Source organism: Globicephala melas, chromosome 15, assembly GCF_963455315.2.
Source record: "Globicephala melas chromosome 15, mGloMel1.2, whole genome shotgun sequence".
Lineage (NCBI taxonomy): Eukaryota > Metazoa > Chordata > Mammalia > Artiodactyla > Delphinidae > Globicephala > Globicephala melas.
This window is the reverse complement of record NC_083328.1, coordinates 65,507,141-65,525,051: the sequence shown is the minus strand read 5'-3', so window position 1 is coordinate 65,525,051 and position 17,911 is coordinate 65,507,141. Positions and strand designations below refer to the sequence as shown.

Genomic DNA, 17,911 nt, shown 5'->3' with positions numbered 1-17,911 from the left:
TCAGTGTATCTATTGTCCTGCCCCATTCACTAAAATCTTTTTTAAAACCTCCACAGACCATCAGGATGAAAGAAAGTATGAATTAGAATAACAGATCGAGTCTGGAGGGAAAAGTAAAAGACAGACAAGCAAGCCACAAAGTCTTCCACAATTGTTCTAAGGGAGAAAGAACTTTGACTTTGAGCTTTCTGGCAGCCGAAGTGAAAAGGGAAATCATACTAACATATTTTCCTGCTCTTGATCTTTCTTCTTAGTCATGATTTACTATTTCACTGATGTAAATGTGTGGAAAGGAAAGAAGGAAGGAGACAGTGTCATTTGTGGGAGATATTGTGCTATGATTCTCACCATGTCATCTGTGATGGAAAAGTTCAGGTATCCCACTTTGTGATAAACTAGGCTGGCGGTGTTGAAGACATAATTAGAGATGGCAAAGTAGATCATTCGGCTGTGTTCTTCTGGAAGGCTCATGACAGGAGCAAGGAAGGCAACCGGGGAGCGGTGATCACGGCTAAAAATTTCACCCTGGAGAGAGAGATAGAATCCATTTGAACTTTTCTAAGTCTATCCCAGGGCTGGACATCTGAGCTAAGTAGTTGCCTATAGAGTCTGATGAGGGGACATGGACTGGAGGCACTGCCTGAAACTCCATTAAATAAGTTTTCCTTGGAATCTAAAAAAACAGGGTACAAATGAACTTATTTACAAAACAGAAGTAGAGTCATAGATGTAGGAAACAAACTTATGGTTACCAGGGGATAAGGGAAGGAGGTATAAATTGAGAGATTGGGACTGACATGTACACACTACTATATATAAAGGAGATAACTAATAAGAACCTGCTGTATAGCACAGGGAACTCTACTCAATGCTCTGTAATGACCTATATGGGAAAAGAATCTTAAAAAAAGAAAAAAAAGGGGGCTTCCCTGGTGGCGCAGTGGTTGAGAATCTGCCTGCTAATGCAGGGGACACGGGTTCGAGCCCTGGTCTGGGAAGATCACACATGCCGCAGAGCAACTGGGCCCGTGAGCCACAACTACTGAGCCTGCGCGTCTGGAGGCTGTGCTCCGCAACAAGAGGCCGTGATAGTGAGAGGCCCGCGCACCGCAATGAAGAGTGGCCCCCACTTAACACAACTAGAGAAAGCCCTCACACAGAAACGAAGACCCAACACAGCAAAAGTAAATAAATTAATTAATAAAACTCCTACCCCCCAACATAAAAAAAAAGAGGATATATGTATATGTATAACTGATACACTTTGCTGTATACCTGAAACTAACACAACATTGTAAATCAACTATAATCCAATAAAAATTAAAAAATAAAAAGGATGTTTTCCTTTGGATCAAAGTGTGTATCCAGAATCTCTTAATGAAACGATCCGCAGAAGCTTTGGTCTATTAACCTATAGGACCTCCTGGCCAGCTCCTCTACACCACTGAGGGCCAGCTCTGATTGACCTCACCTGCTTGGTGGGAAAGGTGAAAGAGGGGAGGAAGGGGGAAGGGAAGTTTCAAGGCCTAAGTGATGTAAGACAGCGTGGGAGGGGCTTCCTTTGTAGCGCAGTGGTTAAGAATCCGCCTGCCAATGGAGGGGACACAGGTTCGAGCCCTGGTCCGGGAACATCCCACACGTCGCGGAGCAACTAAGCCCGTGCGCCACAGCTACAGGCACAGCCAAAAAAAAAAAAAGCTTAAAAAAACAAAAAAAGACACCGTGGGAGGATCCTGGCTCTGGGAACACTCCGCAGCAATCCATATCGCCCTGCCCTTGACACAGTGGGAACCACGGGTAGATGAGGACAGATCTGAAGCCAGCAGAACAAGAGGCCCCAGGAAGGGCTGACCCTGAGGTGACCCCGCACTGGGCCTGGACCCGCCCAAGCCCCCCGCCCCAGACCCTTTTACCTTAAGCATCACGTCCAGTATTTCCGCTGTTGCCTGAGGGGCCTCCATTAAGCTGTAATCAATCCCAGCGAAAATGTCCATCTCCATGGTGACTGAACGGGGGAAGGGCAGAATTAGGAGGCAGACGAGTGAGAAGGGGTGAGGGCTCTGGCTGACCCACACTCTCTGTGACTTTCTTCAGAGCCCCCTGCCCCTCCACCTTAAGACCCTCCACCCAGCCCAGTGCTGGGGGCAAAGAACTCCTTTGCCGAGAAAGAGTTGACATGGGTTCCTCGGTTCCACTGGTGATTTAGCCACAAGGGGGCTGGTATGCTTAGCCCAGAGCCTGAGCAGTTTCCAGAGTCTCACATACTCAGACACACAGTCACACACACACACACACACATACACACACACACACACACACACACACACATACCCTGAGGGCAGGAGGAACTCAGGTCTGGCAGCCCTTCCACACCTAGGAAGCCACACAATAGGAAAAACTCTCCAGCCAAAGCTATTGCTCCCCAAGTTTACAACCGAGACCTTGATCTTCCAGGAAACCAGCCTCCTACCAGTACGAACCAAATAACCAGGAAGGCTGGGCCATGTCCAAAGGGCCCAGAGACTCCCCTCCAAGGCCCTGGAGGGACGGGAGTTTTCTGTCCCAAGCACTTGGGTGTCTGTGCCTGCCTGGGTCTCTGCTGAAGGGGAATGTCAACAGGTGAGTGTGGAGGACCTGGGGGCCAAGGCATGAGAGAACACCTCAACAATTTGCCAGGGCCTGTTTCTGCCAACTTTATGTGTGTAGCCGAGATCCGGGGCCTCCACTTGCTACATTTGAAGGGGAAGAGGTGGTGTGAGGCGCTCCCTGCCCCACTGTTGGCAATAGCAAAGGATGGCAACAAACCTACCTATCCAGCAGCTGGGGACTTATTAAATAAATGGAGACATCCGTTAAGATAGAACACTGTGCAGCTGTTAAAATGAATTCCCCATGGTCCAGTAGTTAGGACTCCGTGCTTACACTGCAGGGGGCACAGGTTCAATCCCTGGTCAGGGAACTAAGATCCTGCAAGCCATGTGGCGTGGCCAAAGGAAAAAAAAAAAAAAAGAGGTCTATTAAAACCACTTTGGAAAACTGTTTGGCAGGATCTGCTAAGGCTGAACCTATGTGCACCACAAGAACCTGTAATTTCTCTCCTGGGTATATACCCAAAGACGTGCATCCACAGGAGGTAGAATGTTCACAGCACCTACCCACAATGGTCTAAAACTGAAACTACCCAAATGGGCTTCAATAGTACAATAGATAAATAAATGGAGAGACATGGACACGGTGGATTACACAGCAGGAGAATGAACTCACGATATGCAACAATATGGATTGACCTCATATTTTAAAGTCGAATAGGGCTTCCCTGGTGGCACAGTGGTTAAGAATCTGCCTGCCAGTGCAGAGGACATGGGTTCGATCCCTGGTCTGAGAAGATCCCACATATCGCAGAGCAACTAAGCCCGTGCAGCACAACTGCTGAGCCCGCGTGCCACAACTACTGAAACCCACACGACTAGAGCCCGTGCTCCGCAACAAGAGGAGCCACCGAAATGAGAAACCCGTGCACCGCAACGAAGAGTAGCCCCTGCTCGCTGCAACTAGAGAAAGCCTGCGCGCAGCAGCAAAGATCCAACGCAGCCAAAAATAAATAAATAAAATAAATAAATAAATAAAATGTGTATCCTTTAAAAAAAAAAGTTGAATAGAGAAAGCCTCCAGCTCTTGATAAAAGACTCTACTGTATGGTTCCATTGATGTACAAAGTGCAAAGCTAATCTTTGCTAGCAGAAGCTGGGTTACTGGTCACCCTGAGGGGTGGGCAGTGTCAGAAGGAGACACGGGAGGACTCTGAAAGGCCAGTCGTGTTCTGTATATTGATCTGGAAGCTGGTACGTGCATGTGATCAGTTCGTGAAAAGTTTCTAAAAACTCTTCACTTATGATTTGAGCACTTTTCTCTCCGTATTAACTTCTACACAAAAGTTTTAAAAAATGAGATCAATTTATATGTGCTGATGTAGAAAGATCTCCAAAGTATACAAGTTACAAAAGAACAATGTCTCTATTATTATAGACTAACATATATATTCATAATTATGCATATTCACATATATTCATGAACAAAAGGAATACATATGTGAATGTATAGTCATATGCTTATGTATGTGTATATTTATATTTGAACATTCAAAGGAAATAGGTTACCTCTTGGAAGAAAATTTGGGGAGAAAAGGGGATTTTAATTTTAACTTTCAACACTTCTCTTCCATGTAAGGTTTTATAAGGTACATGTATGCACTTATAAAAATTAGTAAAAATCAAGTATCCCAGGGATGGGTGGGGTGTCCTACCTGGCAGAGTTTGGAGGTAAGGCTGTAGGTCAGAGGTCACCGAGTTCTGGATTATTTTGCAAATCTGAAAAATATGGGAAGAGAAAGCCTGAGTGAGTTCCCTGGCTTTGGTCTGGCCCTGTGCTAATTGCCTTAGTTCCATTATTTCACTTATTTGCTAACTGGTCATTGATTCTACAAAAATGTATAAGTGCTTATGATGTACTGAGAAAGTAGAAATGATCAAAAACATGTCGGCCCCCATGTCGACCCCAATAGGGTCCAGCTGGTCCTGTCAAAGTCCATCCCAGGACTGGAAATCGGAGCTAGGTAGTCACCTACGCAGCGGATGAGGGGACATGGCTAGAGGCACTGCCTGAAACTCCATCATGAAGGACCTTTGCCTTTGGGATGCCCTGGTCTCCCAGGGTCTAGAGTTGAAATAGCAGAACTAGACAATAAGTAGCAATGGCCACACAAATAAGTGTATACTTAATGCAGATACTTCTTAAATGTCATCACTTAACAGGTTAGCTGGATTGATCAATAGTCCCCACTTCCCCTGCTGCCCATGGAAGACTGAACCCTCCCATCCAGCGGACTACCGCACACACTAAGCACTCAGAATTTTTTGCCCCAGTTGAACGGCGTGCGTCTCAAGAAAAGGAAATGTGTGTTCTCTAACCTGTTTGCTTTCCTTGTTATTGCAATCTCTCAAATTATTTCTTATGTAAACCCATGAAATACGACTGAGACAAGAGTCGTGTCTATGAAAACCTACGTTTTCTTTCCTTCTTCTTCTTCTTTTTTTTTTTTTTTTTGGCCATGCCTCAGGGCTTGAGGAATCTTAGCGCCCTGACCAGGGATCCAATCTACACCCTCGGCAGTGAAAGCGCGGAGTTCTAACCACTGGACCACCAGGGAATTCCCAAAAACCTATGGTAAGTGTTTTGGAAAGGTGAGTTGCTTAAAGAAAATGCTGGTAAATTGGTGTGGACCAGAAAAGCTTACAAGGAAGACAATCATAAAAATCTAGAAGGATTCTGCATTGGGATTGCTTTGCAAATGTCTTTAGATTCTCATTGTGGTTAAAGAAATCTGAGCTGGAATTTGTAGCAGATGCCTGTTGAATGAAAGAAGGACAGTGCAATGCCAATCAAGAGACTGTTTGCAAAGAACAGTTCTGGGCCTGGGTCAACTGCATTTACATTTACTGTATCTTAAAACATTGGATTCATATGTAAATATTTTCTTTGTTCAGGTGTGTATGAGTGAGTCCTCACTTTAAACAGCTTTTTTGATTAACCAGCTATCACCTGTGGTGCAAACGGATGCACAGATACAGTGGAGGGAGGGGCACGTGGGCAGGGGGGTCCAAGAGCATGGATGGGTCCCCGGCCTAGTGACGGAGTCACCGACGGCTCCCTTGAAGAGGTGGCATTTGAAGGGCAAGCTAAAGGGTGAGCAGGCATAAATCAGGCACAGGCTTGTGGGGAAGGACTAGGCTGGGGGTTGGGCAGACAAGGGGTGAAATCTTTACCTCCCTTTGCAGCTGGCCTAGTTTCTGGGAGAAGAGTTTGGTAGTGGGGAGCTGCCAGAAATAAAGGAACGAGGTGGTGAGGAACCTTCATGGTTGGTTTCAAAGGAGCCAGGAAACTCTGTCGACCTCACCCAATGGGGGAAGGGAGGCCTTCAGGTGCTTCGGCTCCAGACACGCAGTAAGGTCTCCCAGAGAGGCAGGTTGGGGCAGTGGTTAAGGGTGTAGTAGGGAAGTCTGAAAACCTGGGTTCAAATCCTGCTAAGCCTCCACTGGCTGTGTGACCTTTGCAGAATCTCTCTCTGCTTTGGGGTCCTCACCTCAGGATACAGTGACAAGGCCCAGTGCTTTCCAGGGTGTTTGGCGGGGGTGGGGTGAGGTTATAAGAAGATGAGTGTGTATGGCCCAGAGAGTAAGCACTCAGCAAGGACTCATTATTCTTAGCCCTGCTAGTCAGATACCACATCCCTCCCTGAATGGGGAAGCCGAACGGTCCTGCACCAGGCTCTTAGTTGCCCCGGGAGAAAGATTTCTGAAGCCCTATAAAGATCAGGGGTCAGGACTTCCCTGGTGGCGCAGTGGTTAAGAATCCGCCTGCCAATGCAGTGGACACGGGTTTGAGCCCTGGTCCGGGAAGATCCCACATGCGGCTGAGCAACTAAGCCCGTGTGCCACAACTACCGAGCCTGCGCTCTAGAGCCCGCAAGCCACAACTAGTGAGCCCACGTGCCACAACTACTGAAGCCCGTGCGCCTAGAGCCCGTGCTCTGCAACAAGTGAAACCACTGCAACGAGAAGCCCGTGCACCACAACGAAGAGTAGCTCCCGCTCACCGCAACTAGAGAAAGCCCACGCACAGCAACAAAGACCCAACGCAGCCAAAATAAATAACTAAATAAATTTAAGAAAAAAAGATCAGGGGTCAGGGGAGAGAGATCTCCATCTTTCCTGAGACACCAGCCCCCACAAGGCCTTTGGTACAAGCTGCTCCCAGCTCCAGAAAATTCAAATCCTGACCTAGCCTCCTGTCAACAAGGTGACCACCAAACAAATTACTCCACACTCAGAGCCTTCTCCCTCAAACGTGGGAAACGGTATCTCCTTCAGAGGCTGTGGTTAAGATCCAGCGGCATTGCCTATGTGAAGTGATTAGTACATTATTCTTAGCCAAACCACAGGCTCAACAAATAACCACCATTATTATTATAAATAAGAATAGTTATATAGAGTGACACATTCTGTATAACATTAATTATATTAATTTATCAAAATAATAATTATCAGGGTAACTTATTACCCTGATAATTATTATATTATTATTAATTGTAATATGATATTATTTTTATATATTATTATTAATCATTATTATCTCCATCATCAACAGGGGAGTATAAATCCAAACCACTGAAGAATATTATGTCCCACTCAGAAAGGCATGGCAACATGGCAGTGGGGTGCTTGAGAAGGAGGCTGGCATATTTCCCAAGCTCACCTAGACCCCAGGACACCAGGATAAGACAGGGAACAGAAGGCGGCTTGCTACATCCAATCTGTGGGGTCTGCATGCTATTCTCTCTTCAACCACCAGGAGGCACTCAAAGCCAAACCAGATGTTGTACCAAGAGCGGTGTGTGCGCCTGTTTTTTCCTCTGTTACTTTCTCCTTCCCAAGCACAGTCATTGCTACAGACACAGCTTCAGGTATATGATACCCCAGAAATGGGATTTTGGGGTGAAGTGAGTGAGTGCGAGAACTGAAAGTTAACATGAAACCTCTTTCTTTGAGCCAGAGATTCCAAAATTTGGAGATTTCACATAATTTTTTTAACGGGAAGAACTGACACTCTGTTGCTGCTTCCGCGTACAAAGCAGGTGCTCATCGCCCAGGTAGGAACCAGAACTCCCACCTGGTCCACACACTCCCAAAGGTTCCTGCTTGGTCTCTGAAGCCACCTAAGTGTTGATTTTCTTTTTTGCGTTTGTGGCCTGCAGGGCCGGGGCGGGCAGTGAGCAAAGCCAAGCAGCCCCATTTGGCCCCTTGGCCAAGCATCTAACCCTTTTCTGTCTAACTGGATAGACTCGGAGTCCAGAGGCCTACATTTTGCCCCCAGCTTTGCCGCACACCAGCTTCATGACCTTGATTTGTCCTCTCTGGGCCTTGAGCCCAAGTGTGCCTGGGCCAGCCCCTAGGGCTGTTCAAGGCCAGAGCCCATGAAGGACTTGGGCCCAGCCCCTTGAGTGGCCCGGCAGCGCCAGCCGCTTGTACGTTCTTACCTTGCTCTCCAATACTCTTCGGAACTTGGACTCGATCTGATGGTGGAAGAGATTCAGCAGCCACCTGGGGAGAGAAGCACAGTGTGTGCCACTGAACGCAGGGACAGTGGGGCAGAAGGGAGAGCCAGGCCAGTCCCCGAGGGAGCCCTCCCCACCCCATTCTGGTCCCCTGCTGTGTCCCAGAACCCTGGATGGGATGAATATGCAGAGTCCCAGTTCCCAGCACACTCACTGATTCAGTGCATCTGGCATCCCAGCCCCCTGCTGTGCCCCAACGTCAGTAGATTTGGGGGAGGGGCTGGAGAACCCATGTTTTTCTAATCAACAAAACTGAGACTTGAAGAGACTTGCTCAAGGGTTTATATATTTTCCACAAACTCTCCTTTGGCCAAAAGCCTTCGTGTTTCTTCAGTAGCCAAATTGCACTTGCCTGTTGGTGGTGAAGTTTGTCTTTTGGTGGCAATGGCACACCAGTACTCCGAGCTTAAATCTGCTTTTGTTAATTTCAGCAGGTCCCCCAAAGAATTACCTCCAAGTGCACGTGATATACCCATGCATTACGCCTGGACCCTCATGCTTATGGGTGACCAGGCCTTGGGCTAAATGGGCCTGTGGCTGCAGCCAGGGGTCAAGCTGGTGAGTGTCCCGATGGTGACCTACCCCAAATCTCCCGACATGTGCACGTCCACATCACGGATGTCGCTGCTGCAGCTAGAAACAGCGACCTTGGGTCTCCCAGAGGGGTCGCTGCCCAAGAGAAGATTGACTGAAATGGTGATGCCCTTGACTGTCACATCAAAGGAGCCATCTAGTTTCCTAGAGGAGATAAGAGAAGTAGTAATTGATTCCTAGACTAGGGTCGGCCACCATTTGGGGGGAAAATATAAATCTCAATTCTTACCCCCAAATAAGTGAAGCTGCAGTAAAAATTTAATTACAAAAATTATTACAAATATTTATTACAAAGCAAAGATTTATTACAAATAAGACCATAAAAGATCAAGAAGAAAGCTTGGGTTCATTTACTTATGGTCAGGGATGGGCAAAAGCCTTTCTAGGTTAGATCTAAGTCTCAGCAGCCCTAAAGGAAATGGTGGATAAACTTGCCAGCACTGAAAATTAAAACTTTAGTGAAAAAAAAAAAAAAAAAAAAAACTTTAGTGAACAGTAACAAAAAAATTCCATACGCAAAGTAAAAAAAAAAAATTCCTTCTTGATCCAGGCAAAGAGCTAATTTCCATGACATGTGAGCTAATATATGAGTTAATTTCCTTAATACACAAAGAACAAGGCTATACAAAGAAATAAGGAAAGGACAAAAGGAAAAACAAGGGATCAAAGATATGAACAGGAAGTTCAATTGCAAATAAGCACATGAGAAGTTATTAAAAGTGAAAATAACAATGATGCCAGTTTTCACCTAACAGGTTGATAAAAAGTTTAGAAGTTTTCATACCCAGTGCTTGTGAAGATATGGGAAAACAAAACACCGGTTGGGAAAGCACATCTAGAACACAAGCTGGTGGGATCTATCCTGATTTTAACCACAAACCTTTGGCCCAGTTATTTTACTTCTAAGTCTTTACTCTGTGGCTCGTCCAGTCAAGATGTATGTGTGGGGCAGCTCACTGAAGCATCATGGGTAATAGCAAGAAATGAGGAAACAACCTTAAATGTCAACTAGTTGGGATAGGTTCAATACGTTGTGGGCATCTATGCTATGCAGCCTTTAAAAAGAATGAAGCCAAATGTGGTCTAGTTATACAGTGAAATATTACCCATCCATACAAAAGAATAAAGCCCTGATGCATGCGGTAGTGTGGATAAACCTCAAAAATATTATGCTACACGACAAAAGTCAGAAACAAAATGTCACATACTATACGATTTCATTTATATGTCCCGGATTGGCAAATCCATAGAGACAGAGGCGGGTTGGTGGTGGCCCAGGACTGGGGGAGGGGGAAATGGGGAGTTAGTGCTTAATAGGTGTGGAGCATCTTTTGGGGTGATGGAAATATTGTGGGACTAGGTAGAGGTGGTGGTTGCACAACATGTGAATGTCCTAGATGCCACTGAATTGTATACTTTAAAATGGTTAATTTCATGTTATGTGAATTTCACGTGAATAAAAATACTACAGGGACTTCACTGGTGGTCCAGTGGTTAAGACTTCCCGTTCCAATGCAGGGGGTGCTAGTTTGATCCCTGGTCAGGGAGCTAAGATCCCACATGCCTCGTGGCCAAAAAACCAAAACATAAAAGAGAAGCAGTATTGTAACAAATTCAATAAAGACTTTAAAAATGGCCCACATCAAAAAAAAAAAAACTTAAAAAAAAGTTAAAAAAAAGAATGAGGTAGATATTCGTATGCTCATATAAGAGATCTTGAAGAGTATGGCCTCATTCCTGTCATGGAAATTGAATAAATATGCAAATGTAGATGACCGATATACTGAGCATCTTTCTAAAGCAGTGCTGTGCAACAGAAATATAATGTGAACTACGTGGGTAATTTAAAACTTTCTAGCAGCCACATTAAAAAAAGGAAAAAGGTGAGAATCATTTTAATAGTATATGATTATCATTTCAACATGTGATCAATGTAAAACTTATTAATGAGATTTCTTATGTTCTTTTTTGTGCTGAATCTTCAAATATGGTGTTTCACACTTACGACAGATCCCCATTTGTTCCAGCCACTTTTCATGTATTCAGTAAGGACATGTGGCCAGAGGCTACTGTGTAGGACAGGGCAGGTCTCCAGTGTCTATATGGCCAGGTCACCCATAGTTGCCCTCCTGTTATGGGCTGAACTGTGTCCCCCCAGATTCAAATGTTGAAGGTACTTCAGTAACCAGAATGGGACTGTATTTGAGACAGTGATTCAGTTAAAATGAGACCATTAGGGTGGGCTAGAGTCCAATCCGTCTGCCCCAGAGACGTCATTCTAAGAAGAGGAGATTTGGACACACAGAGAAGCACCAGGGGTGCTGGCTCATGGAGGGATGACCACGTGCGGACATGGCAACAGAGCAGGCATCTGCAAGCCCAGGAAAGAAGTCTCAGAAGAAACTAAACCTGCCCACATCTTGATCTTGGACTTGCAGCCTCCAGAAGTGTGAGAAAATAAATTTCTGTTGGTTGAACCCCCTAGTCTGTGACATTTCATTATGGCAGCCCAAGGAGACTCACCCACCTTCCATCCAAGGACCTCAGAGGTCAGAGAACAGTTCAAAGTGCTGGAGAGGTCGTGCCCCTGAGCGCTACCCTTGACCAATGGCAAACAGGAGGTTGGGGAACCTCAGAGGTGTGCTCTGCCTACACTGTCCCCAGGGGTCCCTGGGAGGGTTGAGCTCCGGTAGCTGCCAAGCTGACCTCCTTCTTCCCCACCTCACTTCTGCACACCCCCTCTATGTTTCCTTAGGTCGCTCCCCAGATAAAGTACTTGCACTTGAATTCTTGCCTTGGGGTCTGCTATGGGGGAAGCTAGGAACACCTTGGACCCAGGAAGGGTGGAATGAAAGCCAAAGCCAAGGTTCCGAGGGCCTGGAAGCAGAGTCAACTTACAGTATCCGCTTGCGCACCTTCCACTTGCCCTTGACTCTGATGAAGGAGTCGGAGATGGAGAAATGCAGGCCGTGGCTGGGGAGGGGCTTCAGAGCAGAGCCGAGCAGCTCACAGCTGTGGATGTTCAGGCTGGAGAGAGACCCACAGAAGCGGCATCAGCCCGGAGGCAGAGGCAGGTCCAGCCTCAGCAGGGGTCTTGCTCTCGCCCCCATCCTACGGGGACTAGACCAGCTGAGCCTGCATCAGACAGGCTTCTGGCTCCCCACACGTACCTGCTGTGTGCCCTGCGCTGACCAGGCGGCCATGCCAAGTACTTTACATGCATTATGTCAGTTTGTCTCACAGGTGGGTTCAGCACTGTTCAGGTTCCCTTTTTACAGAGGGGGACATAGAACCTCTCAGAAGGGATGCATTTGCCCAAAGCTGCACAGTCAGGATCAGAGCTCATGTGCCCCTGGCTGGGATCCTGAGCAGGGTGCATAGATGCACCCCATCATCACTTTCCTCCACACCTCCAGGTGGGGGAATCGGATTCAGAAGAGGCCGAAGGCAGCCTCAAGAAGAGACAAAAAAGGGCTGAGAGAAGCAAACCAAGATGACGTGGATTGTGGAGCCAACAGTGGGAAGAGAATGGTCAAGTTCCATCTTCTTTGCCCGGTACACAGTAGGTGCCCAATAGATGTTTACTGATGGACTGAATAAAAAAAGGACTGAATGAAGCCATCAGTGGCGAGCAGAGAGGTGCGTGATGAGCTGTGGGCTCAATTGCCCCCGTTCCATTGTCAATCCTTCAAAAACTGTTTGATGCCCTTTTTTAAAAAAGCATCAGCTGCTCAGGTCTAAATATCCTTTGAAGACTCAGCTCAAATGCCACTGCATCCAGGAAACTTTAGCTGACTCCTCCAGATGTGCCAACCTCAGGGCTAAGAGGGCTACTACATCTAAAATTTAAGGTTTATTTAAAACAATGTTTAAGGTCTAGCTTCCCTTCCAGGCTACATCCAGTGGCCAGGCCAGAGCCTGGATTATCACTCCAAAGAGGCAGCAAATTATCCCCATTTTACAGATAAGGAAGCTGAGGCTCAGGTCACACAGCTAGCGGGTCTTCATTAATATTTGTTGTATGAATGAATGAAGGGGCCCAAGTTCCTCCCAAAACTTCCCTCTGAATTCTGCGAGGAACCATCCCACCGTCTGCCCCAGAGACGTCCCGAGCCAGTCCTGGGGCTCTCCCTCCCTTCCTCTCTGGACCCCCCGGCCCCTGCCCAGTCACCTCAGAGCCCCACCTGTGGAATTCATAGTGCGCATTGCCGAGGTATTTGATCTTGGCGTCCCCGCTGAAGTCGGGCAGTGTGACATCATGCAGTTTACTCTGCAGAGCCACCAGCTCCTCTTGGGCCACTGTGGATGGGAAAAAGCTGGGAGTCAGCGTAGTCAGCCTGCCTCCCTCCCTCTAAACACTTCAGTGGCTCCCACCTGCCCTGGGGAAAGAGGTCTACTTCCTGATTAGCATTAATTGCAGTTGCAGGTTATTGAGCCCCTCTAGAGCACCAAGTAGCAAGAGAAACACACAGGGGCATCACTGCATTTCTGGTGGGGTAGTTATGTTCATGCCCATGTTATGGATGAGGACACAATGTCTTTGTCAGCAGCTCTGAGAGGGAGGAGTGCTGTGTGCTTGGAGGGTGGCCCTCTTTCCTGTCCTTCATGGCATCTAGCCTGTGTAGAATAGACTGTAAGGATTTTAGGGCTAGGATTCTGGTGTTGGCACCTTTCTAGGTGGGTGACCTTGAGCAAGTTTTCAACCTCGGTGTTCTCTGTCGGTCAAATAGCAATGATAATAATACTTTCCTCATTGGGGTGGCATGAGGGTTAAAAGAGATCATTGCAAAGCAAAAAGGGGCTGACAGGATAAAAAGCACCCTTGTTTATCCTTTTTGACCCACCTCCTAGAGAAATGGAAATAAAAACAAAAATAAACAAATGGGACCTAATGAAACTTAAAAGCTTCTGCACAGCAAAGGAAACCATAAACAAGATGAAAAGACAACCCTCAGAATGGGAGAAAATATTTGCAAATGAAGCAATGGACAAAGGATTAATCTCTGGAATATACAAGCATCTCATGCAGCTCAATATCAAAAAAACAAACAACCAGTCCAAAAATGGGCAGAAGACCTAAACAGACAGTTCTCCAAAGCAGATATAGGGATTGCCAACAAACACATGAAAGGATGCTCAACATCACTAATCATTAGAGAAATGCAAATCAAAACTACAATGAGGTATCACCTCACACTGGTCAGAATGGCCATCATCAAAAAAAAATCTACACACAATAAATGCTGGAGAGGGTGTGGAGAAAAGGGAACACTCCTGCACTGTTGGTGGGAATGTGAATTGATACAGCCACTATAGAGAACAGTATGGAGGTTCCTTAAAAAACTAAAAATAGAACTACCATATGACCCAGCAATCCCACTACTGGGCATATACCCTGAGAAAACCATAATTTGAAAAGAGTCATGTACCACAATGTTCATTGCAGCTCTATTTACAATACCCAGGACATGGAAGCAACCTAAATGTCCACTGACAGATGAATGGATAAAGATGTGGCACGTATACACTCTGAAATATTACTCAGCCATAAAAAGAAACGAAATTGAGTTATTTGCAGTGAGGTGGATGGACCTAGAGTCTGTCATACAGAGTGAAGTAAGTCAGAAAGAGAAAAACAAATAACACACATATGTGGAATCTAAAAAAATGGTGCTGATGAACCTAGTTGCAGGGCAGGAATAAAGACACAGACATAGAGAACGGACTTGAGGACACAGGGGGCGAAGGGGAAGCTCTGACGAAGTGCGAGAGTAGCAGTGACATATATACACTACCAAATGTAAAATAGCTAGCTAGTGGGGAGCAGCCGCATAGCACAGGGAGATCAGCTCGTGCTTTGTGTCCACCTGGAGGGGTGGGATAGGGAGGGTGGGAGGGAGGGAGACACAAGAGAGAGGGGATGTGGGGATATATGTATATGTATAGCTGATTCACTTTGTTATACAGCAGAAATTAACACAGCAATGTAAAGCAACTATACTCCAGTAAAGATGTTAAAAAATAAATTAATTAATTAAATTTAATTTATTTAAAAAAGCACCCTTGCTTGGTGCCTGACACATCAGGTACTCTGTAAATGCAGGGTTTGTGTCATTAAAAGTATGGAAAGGGGCTTCCCTGGTGGGGCAGCGGTTCATGCCCTGGTCCGGGAAGATCCCACATGCCACGGAGCGGCTGGGCCCGTGAGCCATGGCCGCTGAGCCTGCGCGTCCAGAGCCTGTGCTCCACAACGGGAGAGGCCACAACAGTGAGAGGCCTGCGTACTGAAAAAAAAAAAAAAAAAAAAAAAAAATATATATATATATATATATATAGAAAGGACCAAAATGTCCAACTCTGGAGGACTGGTTACATTTACACAGTGGAAAGGAGCAAAAGGCAAATTTTGCCTGATCTAGCGTTTCAATATAAACAGCATTCAGCAGGATCTTCTGTTTATCTGAGGTATGTGAGACCCAGGATTCTGCCCTCAGGGAGGGTGTGTATACACAGATGACCAGGGGTCTCCCCGACTCCGCCTCATACCACTTTGCAGTCCTCCCTCCAGCAAATGCATGAGCCGGTCTCTCTGCCAAAATGCTATCTCTTGTCCCTGGTTAATGTATCTTTTCTACCTCACCTCCTCCAAGAACCCTTCCTTGATTTCCCTCTCTCTGTCCCCAGCCAATCTGGGCTCCCAACAGCTCTACCTGAGGGAATGTTATGACCCCAGTGAACAGATAAGGCAATTGAGCCTCCATAAATTTGAGGAGCAGCCCTCCATCCAGTGCTGAGGGGAGCGGTACATAAACACCCTAGATCCCTTGCCCCTTGGACAGTTTATTTCTGAGGCTTTGTTTTAGCATCTTTTAAAAAAATACTACAAATGAATCTATATACAAAACAGAAACAAACAGACATAGAAAACAGCATGGTGATGAAAGGTGTGGGGGAGGGACAAATTAGGAGTATGGGATTAACAGGTACAAACTGCTGCACATAAAATAGATACACAAGGATCTACTGTATAGCACAGGGAACTATATTCAGTATCTTGTAATAACCTATAATGGAATATAATCTGCCAAAAAAAAAAAAAGCCTGAATCAGTTTGCTGTATCCCTGAAACTAACACAATATTGTAAATCAACTATATTCCAATTCTTTAAAACTGAGGTATAACATCCGTAGAGGTGTAACCTAAAGGGCACTAATCTTAAAGGTATTGCCAGGTAATTTTTACATGTTTATGCACCCATGTAGCCACCGCCCAGAGTAAGATGCAGGGCATTCATTCCCAGCACCCCTGCAGGCTCCCTGTGCCCCTTCCGGGTGGTAACCACCATTCTGACATCAATTTTTAAAATTTATTTATTTATTGGCTGCGTTGGGTCTTCGTTGCTGCACTTGGGCTTTCTCTAGTTGCCGCGAGCGGGGGCTACTCTTCGTTTCAGTAGGCGGGCTTCTCATTGCGGTGGCTTCTCTTGCTGCGGAGCACGGGCTCTAGGCGTGCGGGCTTCAGTAGTTGTGGCACACGGGCTCAGTAGTTGTGGCTCGCCGGCTCTGGAGCACAGGCTCAGTAGTTGTGGCACACAGGCTTAGTTGCTCCGCAGCATGTGGGATCTTCCTGGACCAGGGCTCGAACCCATGTCCCTGCATTGGCAGGCGGATTCTTAACCACTGCTCCCCCAGGGAAGTCCCTAGTTTTGTTTTTTTTTTTAATATATTTTTTTTGTTTTTTGTTTATTTTTTGGCTGTGCTGCACAGCATGTGGGATCTTAGTTCCCCGACCAGGGATCAAACCTGTGCCCCCTGCACTGGAAGTGCAGAGTCTTAACCACTGGACTGCCAGGGAAGTCCCTGACGTCTAGTTTTAAGGCATATGTTTTCAAACTCGAGCAAAAATTTTCCAGCGGAACTGTTCCCATCACTGAGGCGGTAGCTGGTTTAACGATACGCCTCTCCTGGTGAGGGGGCTATGTTCTAGTTTGGTGAGAATAGGACTGAGTTGACGCCCTGCATTCAATTTGTGCTTTTCCTGGAATTTCTTTTCTGTTCTTTCCGGAGGGGAAGGGCCGAAAAAGGACCATTCCAGGGCGCGGCGCTGGGCTTGCCACATTTGGGAGCGCCGCCTGAAGTTGGGCGCACAGCCTCCCGACGCCCTGCCGTTGGGCTGGTGGAGGCCGCAGCACTGCTAGGGTTGTATCAGTCCTCCTGTTTGCACTATTTCTTTTTGCGACCATGGCCCCGCCTTAAGTATTTCTAATTAAGAAACAAAACCTCAGGAAACCGAAACTTAACCAGCCGCTCTCGCTTCTGTAATTACGCCTGCTGACCCCCCCCCCGCAACCGTCCAACCAATCAGACGGCGACTAGTGTCTCTGTTTGAAAGTCAACCAATTGGCGACTAGTGTCTCTGTTTGAAAGTCAACCAATTGGCGACTAGTGTCTCTGTTTGAAAGTCAACCAATTGGCGACTAGTGTCTCTGTTTGAAAGTCAACCAATTGGCGACTAGTGTCTCTGTTTAAAAGTCAACCAATCGGCGACTAGTGTCTCTGTTTAAAAGTCAACCAATCGGCGACTATGTTTGTACCGGTCTATAAAAGAGCTGTACTAAACTCCGCCAGGACCTCTTAGCGTCACCGGCAACGAGTGCGCGGAGGTCCAGGTTCGAACCTGCAATAAATGACCCTTGCCGTTTGGCTTTGACTCTCGACTCTGGTGGTCTTGTGGAGGGGCCTCGCGACCTTGGGCATTTCATTTGGGGGCTCGTCCGGGATGCCCCCAAGCCCACCAGACATCAGGTCAACGGGTCATCGCTGACAACCGATCGGTAAGTAAGCCGGCTCAGGGTACCTTCTGTTTTGGGGACTAGGACAGTCCTGGCGGACGCACTATAGGACACCTAGTCGGGTGTGGTTGGAGACGTCCACCACGACCCATCTGGGGCTGGCAGCCCATCTGAAGCGCGCACGCGATAACCTCCCCTTCCTCCTTTTACAGACTCCGCTATTGGGACTGCTCTTAATCACTTTTGTTTTCAGAGTAACCTTTTCTAATCAATCTCTTCCAGGACCTAGACATGGGCCAAGCACAGAGTACCCCCCTCTCCCTCCTTCTCGCTAATTTCGGGGATGTAAAGTCCC

The 17,911-nt window shown here is 46.7% G+C and overlaps 1 protein-coding gene across 1 annotated transcript in view; it reads right to left on the bottom strand.

The window, feature by feature from the left end:
- The window catches only part of LBP (lipopolysaccharide binding protein), a 36,676-nt gene that overhangs the window by 10,981 nt on the left and 7,784 nt on the right, over window positions 1-17,911 (bottom strand). Inside the window, exons 2-8 of the mRNA XM_030830613.2 lie at window positions 12,949-13,063; window positions 11,663-11,791; window positions 8,753-8,908; window positions 8,093-8,156; window positions 4,304-4,367; window positions 1,914-2,005; window positions 349-525 (exon numbers count right to left, since the gene is read on the bottom strand). Coding sequence (XP_030686473.1) covers window positions 349-525; window positions 1,914-2,005; window positions 4,304-4,367; window positions 8,093-8,156; window positions 8,753-8,908; window positions 11,663-11,791; window positions 12,949-13,063 — 797 coding nt within the window. The remainder of the gene's footprint in view (window positions 1-348; window positions 526-1,913; window positions 2,006-4,303; window positions 4,368-8,092; window positions 8,157-8,752; window positions 8,909-11,662; window positions 11,792-12,948; window positions 13,064-17,911) is intronic.